This window comes from Tursiops truncatus, chromosome 18 (assembly GCF_011762595.2).
Source record: "Tursiops truncatus isolate mTurTru1 chromosome 18, mTurTru1.mat.Y, whole genome shotgun sequence".
NCBI classification, from domain to species: domain Eukaryota; kingdom Metazoa; phylum Chordata; class Mammalia; order Artiodactyla; family Delphinidae; genus Tursiops; species Tursiops truncatus.
This window is the reverse complement of record NC_047051.1, coordinates 24,755,202-24,771,842: the sequence shown is the minus strand read 5'-3', so window position 1 is coordinate 24,771,842 and position 16,641 is coordinate 24,755,202. Positions and strand designations below refer to the sequence as shown.

The following is a 16,641-nucleotide window of genomic DNA, read 5'->3' as shown; positions in this document are numbered from 1 at the left end:
TGTCTGCCTGTATGCTTTTAGGATATTTTCTTTCACTTTTTCTTTTTTTTTACATTCTTATTTTCTTTGTTTTTGAAATGTTAAAATTCCATGAGGCTGTGGCGAGGTGCTTATCTCTTCTCATTAACTTTGCCTGGTACTCAGTAAAGGTCTTTTGATCCATTGACTTAAGCCTGTCTTTGGCTCAGCACAGTTTTCTTTTACTATTACTTGAATTATTGTTTATGCGTGCTTTTTGGTGGCTTCTTCGGGAATATCGTTGGTACAACATATATTTACTGAGCACTTACCATGGGCCAAGTACTGTTCTACATGTTGGGATGGCTCATGCTCTATGTGTTAGCTCTCTGCTCTGTTTTTGCTGACCAGCTTTCACATAGTTTTTACCTCTTCAGTATGGAATAACAATTCAAGTTTTCCTTTCACGTTAGTACTTAAGACTGGATTGAGTCTGTCCTTTCTACTTTTAATGTAGATTTCAGCTTTGGCATTGCACTTGTAGTCTTCTTCTAGTCTTTCCTTATTTCACATACTTTAGGTTTCTTTGAATTTTGAGAACACAAAGCAGATGTTTTCTAAAAATGTGATGTTTTCTGAAGAAAATATTCTAGCCTATCAGCATCTTCTTCTTCTACATCTTGAATTTCTATTATTCTGCCTCACTGCAGAAGTATTTCATAGAGCTCATCTTATGTTTTTGTGTCCTCATTCTTGGATGATAGGATGGCTGTTCAAAACTGTTCAGCAACAGATTGGATGGATTCTCCACTTTGTTATTATTAGAATTCTCCTTGAAGATTTTAGACTGGTGTTGGTATTTGAAGCAAAGCTATACTACTAGCTCAAGAGCTCTGCAGGGAAGGAGTTGGAACTATGGACAGTCACAGCATGAGAACTTCATCTCCACATCATTTCTTATTTTCTTTGGAAAAGCCATTGCAACGGGGCCATTTGGCATTTGTTGGATCTGGTCTTCAAGCCAAGTATAAGTTGAGGCTGGCCTGGCCCCTTTCCCAGAGTTACTGCCTTTCCAGCTTGTCGCTTTATGCCACTGCGTAAGGTCTAGACCGCTCTACCCCTCCACTGCTCCTCAGAGCTGCTGCTTTCAAATGCTGCTGCTTGGCGGTGACAACATGGAGGTCAAGTGATCTGCTTCTCACCAGCTCTAGGGTTCTCTCTTCTACTCCCTGCCTCTCCAAGCAAGAGATGTTAATGTAATTTGTGGTCTCCTGTACTTACTTGCTAGGAATGCTACTTTTTGTGCTGTTTACAGCTTTTTAGTATTTTAATCCTTTTAATGGTCACTCGATGCCTTTGCTCACACAGCCTGGAAGTCAGGACTGTACCTCTAGGCTGTGCTCGGCTGACGCTGTCCTCTCATGGCCACTGATGCCACATGCTAAGTGACGAGCCATTCGTGTGCTAAGAAAGAGTAACTAGCATTTTACTCCTCTCCCCAGAAATGCAGATGTTCCTTGACAGGCCCATCCTCACCTTTCCCCCTCTTTGCTCTATACCCTCACCGTCATCAACACATCTTCCTTCTTGGTTTGGGCCATTTCTCTACACAGATGACCATAAAAATACAGACATATCTATACAGATATGTAAGCCTATCTGGTCCTAACTTTGCTCTTGAACTCGAGTCATATCTTAAAATCTTCAAATACCATGCTTGCTTGACATTTTTCCATAGGTGTCCCAGTAGTGAGAAAACATAATAACAGTCAAACCAAACATCTGCTTTCTCCACAAGCCTCTCCTCTTCCTGTGTTCCTTATTTCTGTCCCCTAGGGCTTGAAGACCTCACCATCCCCTTCACTTCATGTTCCATCAGTCACTGTCTTCTGGTCATACCTCTCAACTGTCCCATCCTTTGCATTTTCACTTCAATTACCCTGGTTTGGGTTCCTATCACTTCTTAACTGAATAACTGAAGTAATGTTATAATTTCCTGGCTTCTTCCACCTCTCTCTCCTCTAAGACTTACTAACTCCATGATTATGAAACTTCTTAAAGAAGATCAAACCACACCACTCCCTTTCTCAGTCACATCCATGCTCCTCACTGATTACAAAAGACAGTCAGCATGGATTCACCTTCTCTCTAGTTTTCTCTCCTATTACTCCCTGCCCACAAGCCCATCCCCAAACTCTGAACTCTAGTCACGTTGGACTGTTTGCCATTCTCTAAACAGCCTTGTATTCTTTGTAGTGTTTGTCCCCTGCTCATAGGTTTCTTCTGTCTTGACTAGAGCTACCCAGATTGCCTTTGGTGTGTGAACACTTGTTACTGGTCTGTGATGAAACAGGTCACAGAAGTTGACAGTAATCATTTAGAAACTTATACAGCAATTTGACAAAGTAATTTTATGTTTGTTGAATCTAATATTAAATAATATGGGCTTGTATTTCGTATGTTATTTTTTATATCATTTTTTTCAGTAATTCATTTCTATTTTATTTTATAAAAGTATTAGTCCGTGAAAAGGAAAAGAGAGTTGAAGAACAAGGTAGTCTTTGTAAAGAGTTACTGGGAACAATCTACTGAGCTGCTATAGAAATAAGCGTCCTTAGGAGCCACTAAATTTGTTACTTGAACGTTACAGAAACACAAACGTGAAGGCATTATTTTCCCAATTAACAAAGTGTTTGAAGGACTGACCTTAAAAAAAAAGGTTAAAAAAAGAAAAATTCGTCTGTGATCAGTTGAAAAAAAAACCTGGCCCCTCTCCATAGAAGGTTTGAGAAGCTCTGGTCAAGACCATCTTCCCATCTGCATCCTTAGAAGAGTTGCCAATTGAAACCATACTCATCCTTCTTGGTCCAGCTCAAACGACATTTCCTCTGTGAGTCTTTCCCTAACTGCCCAACCTAGAAGTTGCTCGCACATCTGTCTACATAACCATAGCGCTCTGTTAAAAACCATTCTGTGGCATCTACCATGTTGTGTCTTCTCTTACAACTAAACGTGTCTTCTTCACTAGAAGGTTAGCTATTGAAGGCAAGAACTCTTAGGCAAAATAGATATTCAGTAAATGTCCACTGGGTGAAACACAGTTACTGCAGATTAAACAAAGCGAATGGGAAAACGCTTTCCATTCTTTACATACAGCAAAGTAGGGGCTCAGAATAAAATTCCTTACCTGGCACCAACCTGCCTCCCAGCCTCAAAGCCTTTTGCATCTCACACTGAGTGGTATCCTGCCCTTGGCCGGACCTCAGCTCACACCTGAGATCACAGTGTCAGGCCTTTGTCTGTGCTGTGCCGTCTGCTGGGCATTGTTTTCACCCTTCTTTGTCTGGTTAATATTCGTGTGTCCTGCAAGACTCAGGTCATGGATTCTTTCCTTCAAAATCTATCCTAGAACCCCCTTCCTCTGGGCATCCACTGCATACCATTCATTCCTCTACCTAGACGCTTACATATTAAACAGAAATGATCTGTGCAGGTGCCTGTCTTCCCCACCTCTTGAAGTTAATACCTTTGTGAGTACAGAGACAATATCTTATTAATCTTTGTGCCCTCAGTGCCAAGCACAGTGCACGTCACACATCAGTGTTCACAAACATCACTTATCTGAACACAAGCTCATTTTGAACCACTAAAGGAAAAAAAAAGGAACGTAGTTGTTGGTTCATGGAGATATCACGCCAGGCAAAGCAATCAGAAAAAGGCTAGTTTAGTTTAGCCTGAGAATGAAATTACTGATTGTAGATTAGAAAAAACAATGGAGAGAAGATATGATTAAAATCAGTGGCTTTTTGTAGAAATGGATATTTTCTATTGTTAGGGAAAGCTGGAATCAGAGACTCAGATTCTGAACCGAGTATAATTGAAGTTATTATAGACTCTACTATTCTAATGAGAAAACTCTTGCTACTGATTCATAAAAGGTCCAATCACTGGGACTCTATGACATCCCATGAAGAATCCAGTCCAGAAGCAAAGGAAGGTCACTGATGACAGCTGTCTTAATTGAGAAGAGTGACCCGTGATGCAACAGAGGCACATGCGGAAGCAGCGCTGACATGGGCGGCAAGATGCTCCCTTTCCTCGGATCTCAGCCCAGCCTCTCAATGCATGGGCTTGAAGCTGTGCTTTCAAAGTCACCCCGAAGGATGATTTGCCAGTTCCTGGCCTGACTTCGTGCTGATCACTGAGGAAACACCCATTGTTACTGGGATTACACAATAACCTCAAGACAGCTGGATGTTATTAGTCAATCAGAACCACACAGGACTGGCAGGAGATGGCCAAAAGGTGACCAAATCCAGGCCTTCCTGTTTTTGTTGCAATCTAAGGATTCACATTCCACATGAGGTCCTGTCTATCCTTGGCCAGCGGCTGTTTGCAACTGGCACTATCTTTCCAAATTGAGGACTTCAGAAGCCCCACTTGAGAATAACACCCTGGATTAAAAAAAAAAAAAAAAAGAAGATTCGATAAGGGAAACACTTGAAAATACTTAAGAAGTCACAGCAGCGGGTCTGACTTTTCTTCCTTTGGCTGATCTTGTAAATAAAACATCATTTATATTAAAGGGCTGATGTGAAGATTAAATGCAATGATGTTTGTAAAAGTAACTATAGCTTGGTGCCCAGTGGATACTAAACCAAGACATTAACTAATACCAGATGAGGATCCTGTGTTGGCATTTGGATAACGATGCAAAATGTTTTAAGAGTATATGTGAAAGTTATACTTTTCACAGAGTTGCAGAGTTGGAAGAAGGTAACAGGCTTAAGAGATCATAGGAACGTGGGCTTTGGGCTCAGACACCTGCTTCGCTAGCCACAGGGACCCAGGACAAGCCTCCGTCATCTTCCTAATCTTCAGTTCCCTCACTAGAAAGTGGGAACAAAATATCTGTATTTCGTAAGATTGTTGAGAATTGAGATGATCTATGTGGCTCAGTCTCTTTATCGATCGAATGTAGAAAATAATACTAACTGGTCATTGTAAGGACTAAATAGCACAATGAATGTAAAGTACTTGACTGGGGGCCTGCAGTCCAGGTTGATGACTATTAGCAAGTGCAATGAAGGAAATGATGAAGCTAATTCTTCTGTAGAGAATGCTATATGCTAGGCACTGTTTTAAGGGGTTTATGCATATCATCTTCATCTTTTTTTTTAAATCACAAATAAATTTAATTTTTCTTTTAAGGAAGAAGAAAACATAAAAGAAGGAAACTGGAGGGCATGGCAGGGGTCCCACAATGCTGTCTTTGCTCTGACTGCCCTTGAGCCTGTTATGGCACCATTGATATCTGCTCCTACAAGACAAATCATCCAGGGCTTCCCTGGTGGCGCAGTGGTTGAGAGTCCGCCTGCCGATCCAGGGGACGCGGGTTCGAGCCCCGCTGGGAAGATCCCACGTGCCGCGGAGTGGCTGGGCCCGTGAGCCATGGCCGCTGAGCCTGCGTGTCTGGAGCCTGTGCTCCACAACGGGAGAGGCCGCAACATTGAGGGGCCCGCGTACCGCAAAAAAAAAAAAAAAAAAAAAAAAAAGACAAATCATCCTAGTTAATCTTAATAACTGCCTTCTATCTGTTTTTCCCATTTTACAGAACCCAGGCTGTCTGGCTCCAGAGCTGGCATTATTAGCCACTACGGAGGATGATGATGACGATGATGTTGTTGGTGTTGATGATGATGGAAGAGATCTTGATGATGCTGCTGCTAACGTAAGGCACCTAGTAGAATAGCTGGCACGTGGTAATTGCTCAATAAATGCTTGCTGTTATGAAAATGCTGGTGTTATCTGTAAAGATTTCTAGAGATGGAAGTTCCATATCCATTTTAGGTACTCATTTAAGGATTAAATTACTTCTATTCCTTTTCTTATATCTTAAAGCTCTTCCTTGCCATTATTTAAGCCTGTTTTCTCTTTTTCAGATTTCCAGGGGAGAAAAGAATGAAAACTTCCCTGAGACAATTATTTACTATATTTGAGGGTATTTAGAAAGTTATTAACCCTAATACGTTTACAGATTTTTTTTTTTGGTTCCAAAAAAAAAAAATCTTTTCCATCTATTTAGTCTTATCTGCTGCCTTTCTTTGAGTCCTTCACAATTTTCTTGCATTTCTCTCTTTGCAAGCTGTAAGCAAAACTAAACATGGTTTTCTGATACTGGTCTCATTGCTGTGGTGTTTCCCAGAAGAGTCATTCCTTAATGTTGACCCTAATCCTAACCCAGGCTTAACTGGTGTCCTATTTTAAGAAGTCCCAGCACTGGGCCTGACTCTTCTTCCTTTGACTGATCTTGTAAACATAGTATCATTTATCTTAAAGGGTTGATGTGAGGATTAAATGCATTGATGTTTGTAAAAGTAACTATAGCATGGTGCCCAATGAATATCAATCAAGGTATTAACTAATACCAGATGAGGATTTTGATTCCTTCAGTTAAAAATGTATTCTTGTATCTCTTCCTAGTACTGTGAATCCTCCAACGGCCTGTTTGTCCACCGGGTCAAACCCAATGTTGTGTGCAAGTTCGCATGGCATCCAGGGCCAGATCACCATCTGGTCCTTAAAACTGTGCCAGCCTTCTCCCTTGCCATTTGTCCCCCACCACATACACGGTCTTCTCAGTCACACTGCATAACGTGCTATTCTCTGAACTCATAACGTGCTATTCTCTGAACTCACTGTCCTCTCTCATGCCTCTGTGCACTTGTATGTGCCGTGTCCTGTGTCTGGAATGCCCTCACTCCTCAACCACCTGGAAAATTCCTCAGCATCTTTTACGAGTGAACTCAAGCATTGCATCCTCGGTGAAGGCTCTTCTCATTCATCCCATAGAATCATGCACATACTTCTCTACAGACCTTCGGAAACTGTTTGCTTGTCTTCTTTAAGTTCCTTCTTTGAGAGCAGGGACTGCATTTTCTTTTTCTTTTCTTTTTTTAATAAATTTATTTATTTATGGCTGCATTGGGTCTTTGTTGATGCGTGCGGGCTCTCTCTGGTTGTGCGAGCGGGGGCTACTCTTCGTTGCGGTGTGCGGGCTTCTCATTGTGGTGGCTTCTCTTGTTGCGGAGCACAGGCTCTAGGCGCCTGGGCTTCAGTAGTTGTGGTGCACGGGCTTAGTTGCTCTGCAGCATGTGGGAATCTTCCCGGACCAGGGCTCGAACCCGTGTCCCCTGCATTGGCAGGCAGATCCTTAACCACAGCGTCACCAGGGGAGCTCTGCATTTTATTTTTCTATCCCATCAAGAACTTAAGAAATGAACTAATGATGGGACTATATTCATTCTTCAGTCTTAGTACCAGCACCATACCTCCCATAACCCTCATCTCCTGTGAACCACTCATTTTGGGTCTTATTTGCCTACTGTCTTGTCCTGAGCTCAGAGCTCACCCAGAAGTTGCCCTCAGTGTTCAGGGAAATGAGTACTTTTTAAGTGAGTGATTATGGAAGAAAATCCAATCATTCAATGTTATGTTGTTCACATAATTTATACAAAATCTTATGCTGTTTTATCTTAAATAACTGTATGTGGATTTTTTTTAAAGCAAACGACTTAAGTCTTACACTCTCTAGATTTTGAAATTAGGCATCTAATTAATCATTATAAAGACCTTTCTCCTTCCTTACCCTTTGGAAGTGATGTAACTTTTCCTAATCTCCTGATGTAGTTTAGATCTATTTAGAAATGAGGCTTTCTCAGAGTTTGAGGTTGAAATGGTAGATTAAAAGTGCATAATGAAAACTTCTTACCTCCAATAACTAGCAAATAATAATAAAACTTCCCCCCAAAAGAACCAAAGAGGGAAAGGGCATAACTGAAGGCCATGAACTTCAAAGGAAAGGACAGAAGATTCCAGAGTAGAACGGAGAAGCACACCACAGCCTGGCTCCTAACCCTGCCCCTTCTCCCCTGAAATGTGGCTTCTCTCTCTCTTCAGGCAAAACAATCTTACATAGTTTGTGACTTTTCAGAATACTTAGCCCTTCCTTAATTATGTGTGCAAATTGGTCAGAACACAATCTGAAGTGTAAAATCTCCAAATAACAAATCTTTGCTTAAGAAATATTGAAGCATCTTATGCTTCTAATGGATTCGAAAGCATTTTGTGAATTTAAGTTCACTTAAAATTTATCCTCTGAAATCTTATTAATAATGCTAAATGTCTTACTAGTCTCTGTTATCACAGATAATACAGACATGCTTTTTACAGACTCTGTCATGAGGTGTTTATCTTATAAATCAAATGCAAAAACAACTTAATATTAAAAAAAAAGAAATACTGAAGCATCTTAATATTTTTAGGGGCAATAGCAACATGAACTAGTTCTGAGACGACTAGCCTATGAAACTGCAAAGAGGCTGGCAATGTGGGGACCAGGGGAGGAGGGGTCAGGGTGCATAGGGGATGCACAGCTTGGATGATCCAAAATGTTCCTATCATTGCCTGGGAGAGTCATTCACAACAAAATGATGTGTAGGGAGAGAATTCTATCTGTGGATTTCTAGTAGAGATGGGACACTCATAGATCTAGATGAGGAGAATCAGGAAGTCTGACGCCTTTTAGAGTCACTGGTTAAATTACTGCTTCCTGGACAGGAGGAAAGGTGAGGTCAAATATTTTTACCTGACAAATTGAACTAAGAAAGCCATAGAGTGACCCACAGTTTTATGCAAACATTTTGGCATTGACTAATATTTTTGGACTGGCTGATTAGGGTTCAGATAACTTTCTCCAATAGCTTTGGGGTGGGTCTAGTTTGGGGCCCAGATTATTTTCTTGGCCCATACATGTTGATTACCTGTAAATTATCCAGGATAATTCGGAGGGAGTGCACCTGCCGTCGAACAGCCCCTGAAAACCTTTCATAGGTTGCAGCATCATATTCACTCATTTGGATCTCCTTTAACCTAAAATCAGAGGGCAAAAAAGACAACACCTGAAAGCCTGTACCTGTGCCTCTTTTACTTCCATTCATCTACTGCTAAGAACTGTAGCAAACTCCTCGGTAACTCAGGAGGCCTTTGAGGAAAAAAAGCAAGAAGTGATGTCTCCAGCTCATGTTTCAAAAGAGAGGAATGTGTGTGCAGTGATGCCCTAGGAAATGGTTAAGTCGCCCTGCAGAGGAAAAAGCAGCCCTGATTTGTAGTGTTTGTTGATTTCTGTGGTGGTTGATGTTAAGCTATCAATAGTGAGGCCCCTGAGCACTGAGTTAGGAAGAAATGTGCAGTTGGCTCATATGAGCCAGTATGACTCAGCTCTGTAGCACACTGCTGCTGTATCCCAAACACGTGTCGTGATGCTGGCAGATGGTCAGTTCGTGTGGCAGATTCCTAGAGAGATCCCATGGGTTGCTTTTTAAGACCAAGGACATATATTTGGTTGATCATGATAACAGTTCAGGCCCAGAGAATGTAAATAAATTGTGTTGCTATGTAAAATACAGGAGTTTTCTGAAATTGACTGTGTACTTTTAAGAGGATAATTGTGTTTGAATATTATTGTGGCATTGAAATTCTGTCCTCCCAGGACAGTGCTCCTTTTTACCATTTTTCATTCTTTGCTTCTGCTGCAGCCCTGCCAGCCCACTTGCAGTTTCCTCAACCCACTGTGTGCCCTTGTCCCTGAGCCCCTGCATGGGCTTCTCTCCCACCCAGAGTGCCTCTCCCTGCTTCTTTGCCTACTAACTTCCATGAACTCTTCAAGGCTCATATCAATGGTCACCTCCTCCAGGAAGCCTGCTCTGATCTTCAGATTTGTCTTCTGTGCTCTCGAATCACTTCATGCTTTTCTCTGTCAGAGCATTGCTACCTATGCTATAGTTGTCTGCTTCCTGTCTCCCCGACTGAACTCTTTGCTCCTTTAGTCTTTCTCATCTTTATCTGCACGGTGCCTACCATGATCCCTAGCATAACAGATGCTCAAAATAAATTGATATGAGTGACTGAAATACAAATAAGACTCAATTATTTAAAATGCAGCATCTTAAACTAATTATAAGTAGAAGGTTTTACAGTGTTCTATCCATAATACCCATTTCTACAAATTTCTATAAATGTAAAGGGTACTAATAGTAGGACAGGGAATGATGAATGCATATCTCAAAAGCCTAACCACAGCACAGTATTCTAAGCTGCTCTGTGTGTGTGTGTGTGTGTGTGTGTGTGTGTGTGGGTGTGTGTGTGTGCATGTACACGATGTTGGAGATATGGTTCCTAGGTGCAGAGCTGAAACTCTTATCAGGAGTATAGTTTTATTGCCTTGAGCTGGAACAGAACCCCCAAATACTCAATGAGGATGAATGGTCTCTATTCCTCCCTGTCTGCCCAAGCGCTGGGAAGAATCCATCCACCACAGGGCAGAGCACTAAAGGCTTATTAGAATCACATAATGTTAGGCTTAGACCATGAGGGCAGATATGCAATTCCCGCCCTACCACCCGGCTGGGTTAGCTAATGCCACCTCAGGTGTCAAGACCCGGCTCAAAGTTTACATCCTATGAAGTCTGGCTCAATCCCTTCACGATCATTCTCTTTCACATTATCTTCCACAGCTATCTGCTATGGAACCTATAAACTTCATTGCTTTTAATACATATGTCTATTCTGCCCTATCATAGTGTTTTTCAAACTTTATTTTCCACAGTAGGAAATAAGCTTTATATTGAGATCCAGTAAACGAAAATGCATGTACACACACGTGCGTGTATACCTGAGCCAAACATTTAATGAAAAATACCTTTACTACATGTGATGTACTCTCATTTTTTCTCTTCTAATCCTCTGGGGTAAGGAACATGTCTTATTTTTTCTTAGAATCTCCAGTACCAGCACGAACCCTGGCACCCAGTGGCATTCAGTAAATGCTGTTGGATAGCACTTTTGAAAACACTGGCTATCAAAAGGTAAATACCTGAAAGGTAAATAATATCTGCATGGTTGTTTCCTGAGGTGACATGCCAAGGTGTCCTTCTAAGTCTAATTTACTCTCTGCTCTGAAGGACGAAAAGGAATATGTGTATAGGACTTGCCCTCCTAACAATGCCTCTTATGTTTAGTTTTGGCAATCTCTTAAACCTCTCTATAAATTTTCATTAGATTAAGGTATGTCTCAAGTATCAAGCCTGACAGAAGCTGGGCACAATGACACTGCAGGACATGCTACCAACCCCTTCATACCTGGGAGGCTAATGTGCTCTCTCTCCCAAAGAAGGGAGATTAGTACTTTTCCAAAGAAGGGAGATTAGAAAAAAAATGTAGGCATAGCTTGTGCTTAGCAGGGGAAACACACACGCGCGCGTGCGCACGTGCACACACACACACACACACACACACACACACACATCAAGGAAGGAGCCAGGCAGTTAGTAAGTCACCTCCGGCAGACTGGTCATTGTAGAGAGATCAGAATTAACTCCAGTTATAGGGATACCTCTGGCACGATTGTGTTGCACCCAAAACACACCACATGCTGCTCTAATTAAGAAGAGATCTGGAAATCATATTCCAAGCTGTGTCAGCTTTCACAAAAATCACCTACAAGGTGTTCAAAGCTGATAACATTCTGAAAGATGAAGACTGAAGCAGGGAGCAGTGAAAGAAAATAGGACATTTTAGCCTCTGTTTGAGACAAGACTCCCAGTGCAAATACTCTCAAACCCACAAAGCTAGCTGAAAATAGGTCTTTCTGCTGCTTTAACCCTGATCAAAACTTCAGGGCACAGCTGCTTCACATCCTAGTAATCTATGCGGACTGACTGCACTTTGTTGGCACAGTATATTCTTAAAGGGTATATTTATTGTTACGTAAGAGTCTGGGAATTTTAGTTCTCATTTTACTTTTTCGTATAGGTCATTTTTGGATCAATTATGAGGAAAACAAACACAAGCTGAAATCTAGTGTGTAGGGCTGATTAGTTTTGCAAATGGTAGTGGGTACAGTTTCCACGGTTGGTGTCCACCTTAAACGCTTTTCCAAGCGTGTAAAAGTACTTCGCCATCTATTTCATTCTTCTTTTCTTGGTTTACTATCTCTGTTCTGCTTTATACATGTCTTACCCTTGTCCACCTGCTACTCTTCCTGAGTTAAGCAATTCTGGATATGTAGGAACCACTATCTAGCTGAAATCTGGATACAAATGAACGCTAAGTAAATATTATGTTGACAATATCAAGAACCCATCAGTAGAATTAGGCTCTTTGAGGCAATATGGTAGACCTCTAGGCTGATGGATAGGCCTGGCTGTCAGTCTGGTTTTAGCCAGTCTTTGAATTAAGTGTGAAAGGGTGATACCATTACTTGTATGCACGTGTGTATTAGTCATGCCACAAATACGTATGTGCTTGCCAGGTACCAGGTTCTGGGCGTAGGTACTGGGGATATACTAGAGGGCAAAATATCCTGCCCTCAACGAACTTGAAGTCAGTGGAGAAGAAATAAGCTATTCACACAAATAATAACACTATGGGAAAAAGTGCTAAGAGCCATGGAGAAAAGGTACAGGGTGTTACAAAAGCACAAATGCAGGGACTTGACCTCATTCTGCATATACCTAAAATTGCAAAATAGCTTTAAAACTAAAGCATCCAAAACTATTGGATGACAGTGAAGAATGACTACTTTTTAAAGACCTGATAATAGTTTTGTCTTTTTATTTTTTTTAAGTAAAATATTTCAGAGACACACTCTGAAATATTCACGATGAAAAGGTAGAAAATCTTGAATTAGCTTCAAGGACTCGGAATGGAATCAGATTTTTCTTCCTGAGGTTGAAGGAACAGGTCCACAGGGTTCATTATACGTTACTCTCTACTTTTGTTTACGTTTAAAAAGTTTCATAATAAAAAGTTTAAGAAAACTCTTTAGCAGGTACTAAATTGAATACCCATCAAATAGGACTGTTACTACACGAAAGTAGAAAGCAACATTCTTCTGTGTGTTTTCTGTCTTTCTCAGGGTCTCCATGTGCTTTTATTTCATCTTCTCCTTTCTCATCCCCTTGTCCATCTCCTCTGTATTTCAACCACCTTCCAGTATTCTTTCACGCGGACTTAGATTCTTCTCTGCAGCGCTTAGTAGAGGTGTCTGGTTTTCTCATTCCCTTCTCCACTTTTTCTCTTTCCTCCCTTATAGCCACTAAATTTAGCTGCCTTATTATTACAGATGCTCCTTACTTTCTTTCCCCGGTGGCGCGATGGTCCTTAATAGAACCAGATCCCTCACCCTTATCATGGAAATCAGAGAAGGGCTCGTGTACTTCTACCCCATCACTACTTACAGGTCCTTTTCTCTCCCTGTGAACTCCTCTATCCATTTGTCTGCTTACACAAAAATTGAGACAGGACTTGTGCGGTTTTCAGCGTGGAAACAATAGGAACTCATCATTTGGGGAGGAGATGATGATGTGTATCTAATTATGTGGTTCTTTTCCTAAATAAATATTTATTGTTTATATGAAACGTAGAGCCATATTTTAATTCTAACAAGACCTTGTATTATAGGATCCCTCCCATCTTTTTTTTGAGAAGTTTAAACTGCTTTCATTCCTAACATAGTGATTTGTCTTCATAGCCTCTCTGAGAGGAAGGGAGAGGGGAGTCACCATCAGAAGAACAAATTGACGCCCAGTGACGATAAATTAATTGTTTGAGGTCTCCGGGGAAGCCAGCAGAAGGGCTGGGAGTGACACTCTCCTCTTATCTACCTGCTGAGTACGTGAGGGTCCTAAGCCTTGCAGGCTTTCCTGAGGGTGTGGCAGGAGGGACCTGCATTTTTGTGTCCCCATTGTTCTGGACTGTTTACTTGCAGGATGTGTAAGCACAGCACATAATGTAAAACCAGATGTCCTCCGTGGGAGGAATTTCGGAACTCACATACCCTGGAGTGTGCTTTTCCTGAACTGCACCCAGCTCCTTTCACCGAGCACAGCAGTATAAATCTGCCTCCCGGACCACTGTCTATGCCCTCGCTCCTGAAGGAGATCTTGCTGCTCCTGGGGTATTTTTCACTTTTAGCTGATGAACACATGTGGATGTCTAGTGAAAGCATCATGCGGATTCTTCTCATTTTTTAGATGGTTCCAATCAAAGTGGCTCCGGATGGTTCCAGAACATCTGAAAGCTACAGGCTGGTTGGCCTGGATTTCAAGCCCTCCACCCACTGACAGGGCCTCCACAGTCAACCTCACTCCCCACTGCCCCCAGCTGGTACCCTTTATTCTGCATAGGCGAGCTGGCTCTCTCTGCCATAATCACTCTGTTCATCCTACCCTGGCGCCTCTGGTCCCTTAGTTTACCCTTCCTGGAATGTCCAAATACTGGCTGAGCTCAGGTCTTACCTCACATCAGCCCACGGACCTTACCCTTCTCTGCACTGCCGTACCACAGGACTTCAGCACTTAACCAGGGGGTGTGTGAGTGTGAGTGCGTGTGTGTACACTAGTCCTGTCTCCACATGAATCTACAAGATTCCTGAGGGCAGGAAGGGACCATCATGCAGCATTATCTGAATTCCCTATGTGGCCTGGGAACAGATGTGGATGGAATGATTTGACCTTTAGTTTCTCCGAAGAGAAGTATCTTTGGTTTTACTTTCTAACGTGCTCAAGCCCTTCCTCTGTATGACCATATGTAATTAATACATGTAAAAGGGCCTGAGTAGAAAGGGTGGGAGATTATGTTCACTCGGCTGTCTCCACTGGGAGGGGGGGTGGCTACGGATTTCAGTTTGTGGGTCCAAGTTGCTGCATGAGGAATAGAATCACACGAATTTGGGGTCTACTTCAGGGTCCACTGACATTTCACCACGGTGGCCGACACTGCTCCGGATGCAGTGGGGTCCACTCACCTCTGTTGAAACGCTCTCTGGCCCATCTCTCTCGCAGCTCTCTTCACTTCCTCAGGAACTGCATCTTTCTCAGCCTCAGAGACCTGGTACACTGCATGGCCTGCATCCAGCCGGTAAGGACCTCCTTTGCCGCCCAGACCTGCAGTGTCTCTTCCCCCTGGGAGGAAACCAGAAAGTCCAGGTGATTAGTCTGATCCAGATCACAAAACAGAAGTCAGATCATGGCTTTAAGGCAGTCCTGCGCAGTATATTAATTGTACTTAACTAGTAATTAAACATTCAAATGACTTTCTTCTGGAAACACAGGGCATCCCCCTATCAAGGACGCTTTCTTCTTCTCCATCCAGCCAATCCCACACAGATTTCAGGGCTCAGTCCAAATTCCATGACCCCTCACCTGATGACTCTACCTCACAGGGGTCAATACTCCTATGCACTATTTGTTATTCTTTAAAATTTATTTTTCTTTTCTTGTCACCTATAGTGTGAATGGGATTATATTTTACATATCTTTGTAGCTCTGTACCTATAAGAGGCTTGAACATCATAAATACTTAGTATATATTTGTTAATTCGGTGAACGACACTCCTCTTCCCTCACATGTAACCTCATTTTTCCTTAAAATAAAAGAAAGATGACCAGGCTATCGATCCTGTTTCCTCTGTTTTGCAAATGATAAAAATAATGCACAGAGAGGTTAAGTCACCTACTCATGACCTCGTATCCGTGGATGAGCCAAGATTAGAAGCCAATTATTATACTAACTTTGACTTTTAGCTTAGAATAATAGACAACAGATAAACACTGCCAGCTTCAGGACAGTTTTTAAATATAAACCCAAGCTTACATGCTTGAAAATGAACATTATGTAATATTGTATAACTTTTAATTAAAATTAAACGCCTAGAAGATTAGGTAGGTACTATTATAAGAAGTGGTGAGAATTTGGCTAACTAGAGAAGACTTGCCTTGTCTAAATACATTCAAATTCATATTATTTTAAAACACTGCATTGACCCCCAAAATACATATATTGGCTAGGTTGGCTACATATTTGGCCCCTGGGCTACCAGTTTATTACCCCTGCTTTATAATGATTAAAATACTAGTAATCAGTTTCTTTTGTTCATTCACAAATAACTTGGGAACTCAGAAGAGAATCCAATATTGGAGGGACAGCATAATATTGAATATTATATCATAGTATAGTATAGTATACTAGTATTATATAGTACAGTATTCTATTATATAGTACTAGTATTATATAGTACAGTATTCTATAGTATTATATAGTATAGTATAGTATACTAGTATTATATAGTACAGTACTCTATTCTATAGTTAAGTCGGACTGCCTGAGTTTCAATCCTGGTTCCAATGCACTAGTCATGGGTCCTTGACAGAAGTTCCTTAGCTTCTCTGTAGCTCAGTCTCATCACCTGTAAAATGGGGATACTAATATTATTTACTTCATGGGATTGTCATGAGGCTAAAATGCTCAGAACAGTATGTGGCACAAAATAAGAACTCTGTAAGTGACTGCTCTTACTATTATTTACACAACTACCAGTCACATAGAATGAGGTCATTTCTAAGTTTCATAAAGTGGAAATTTTGAAAGTTTTTAGGCGTTGGTTAAATTATGCTACATTTTTCTTTTCTCCCTTGAAGGCTTAAGTGGTGTAATAAGTTAAAAGCAAGAACTCGGCATACTCTGCTTCCCTTATCAAAGTCCAGGTAGGTCATTTCCTTTTGGGAAATACCATGAGAACAGCCTATTAATTATAGTATATTTATCCTTTGATTCCAGCACATC

General features: G+C 41.4%; 1 protein-coding gene across 4 annotated transcripts in view; it reads right to left on the bottom strand.

The window, feature by feature from the left end:
* Positions 1-16,641, bottom strand: part of VWA8 (von Willebrand factor A domain containing 8) — a 364,937-nt gene that overhangs the window by 31,575 nt on the left and 316,721 nt on the right. For 2 of the 4 annotated variants that reach the window (XM_019936488.3, XM_019936487.3), the window contains exons 39-40: positions 14,825-14,981; positions 8,781-8,889 (exon numbers count right to left, since the gene is read on the bottom strand). In XM_019936488.3, the coding sequence (XP_019792047.2) occupies positions 8,781-8,889; positions 14,825-14,981 (266 nt within the window). The remainder of the gene's footprint in view (positions 1-8,780; positions 8,890-14,824; positions 14,982-16,641) is intronic. The other 2 variants (XR_012327693.1, XR_012327692.1) reach the window with 1 other exon arrangement.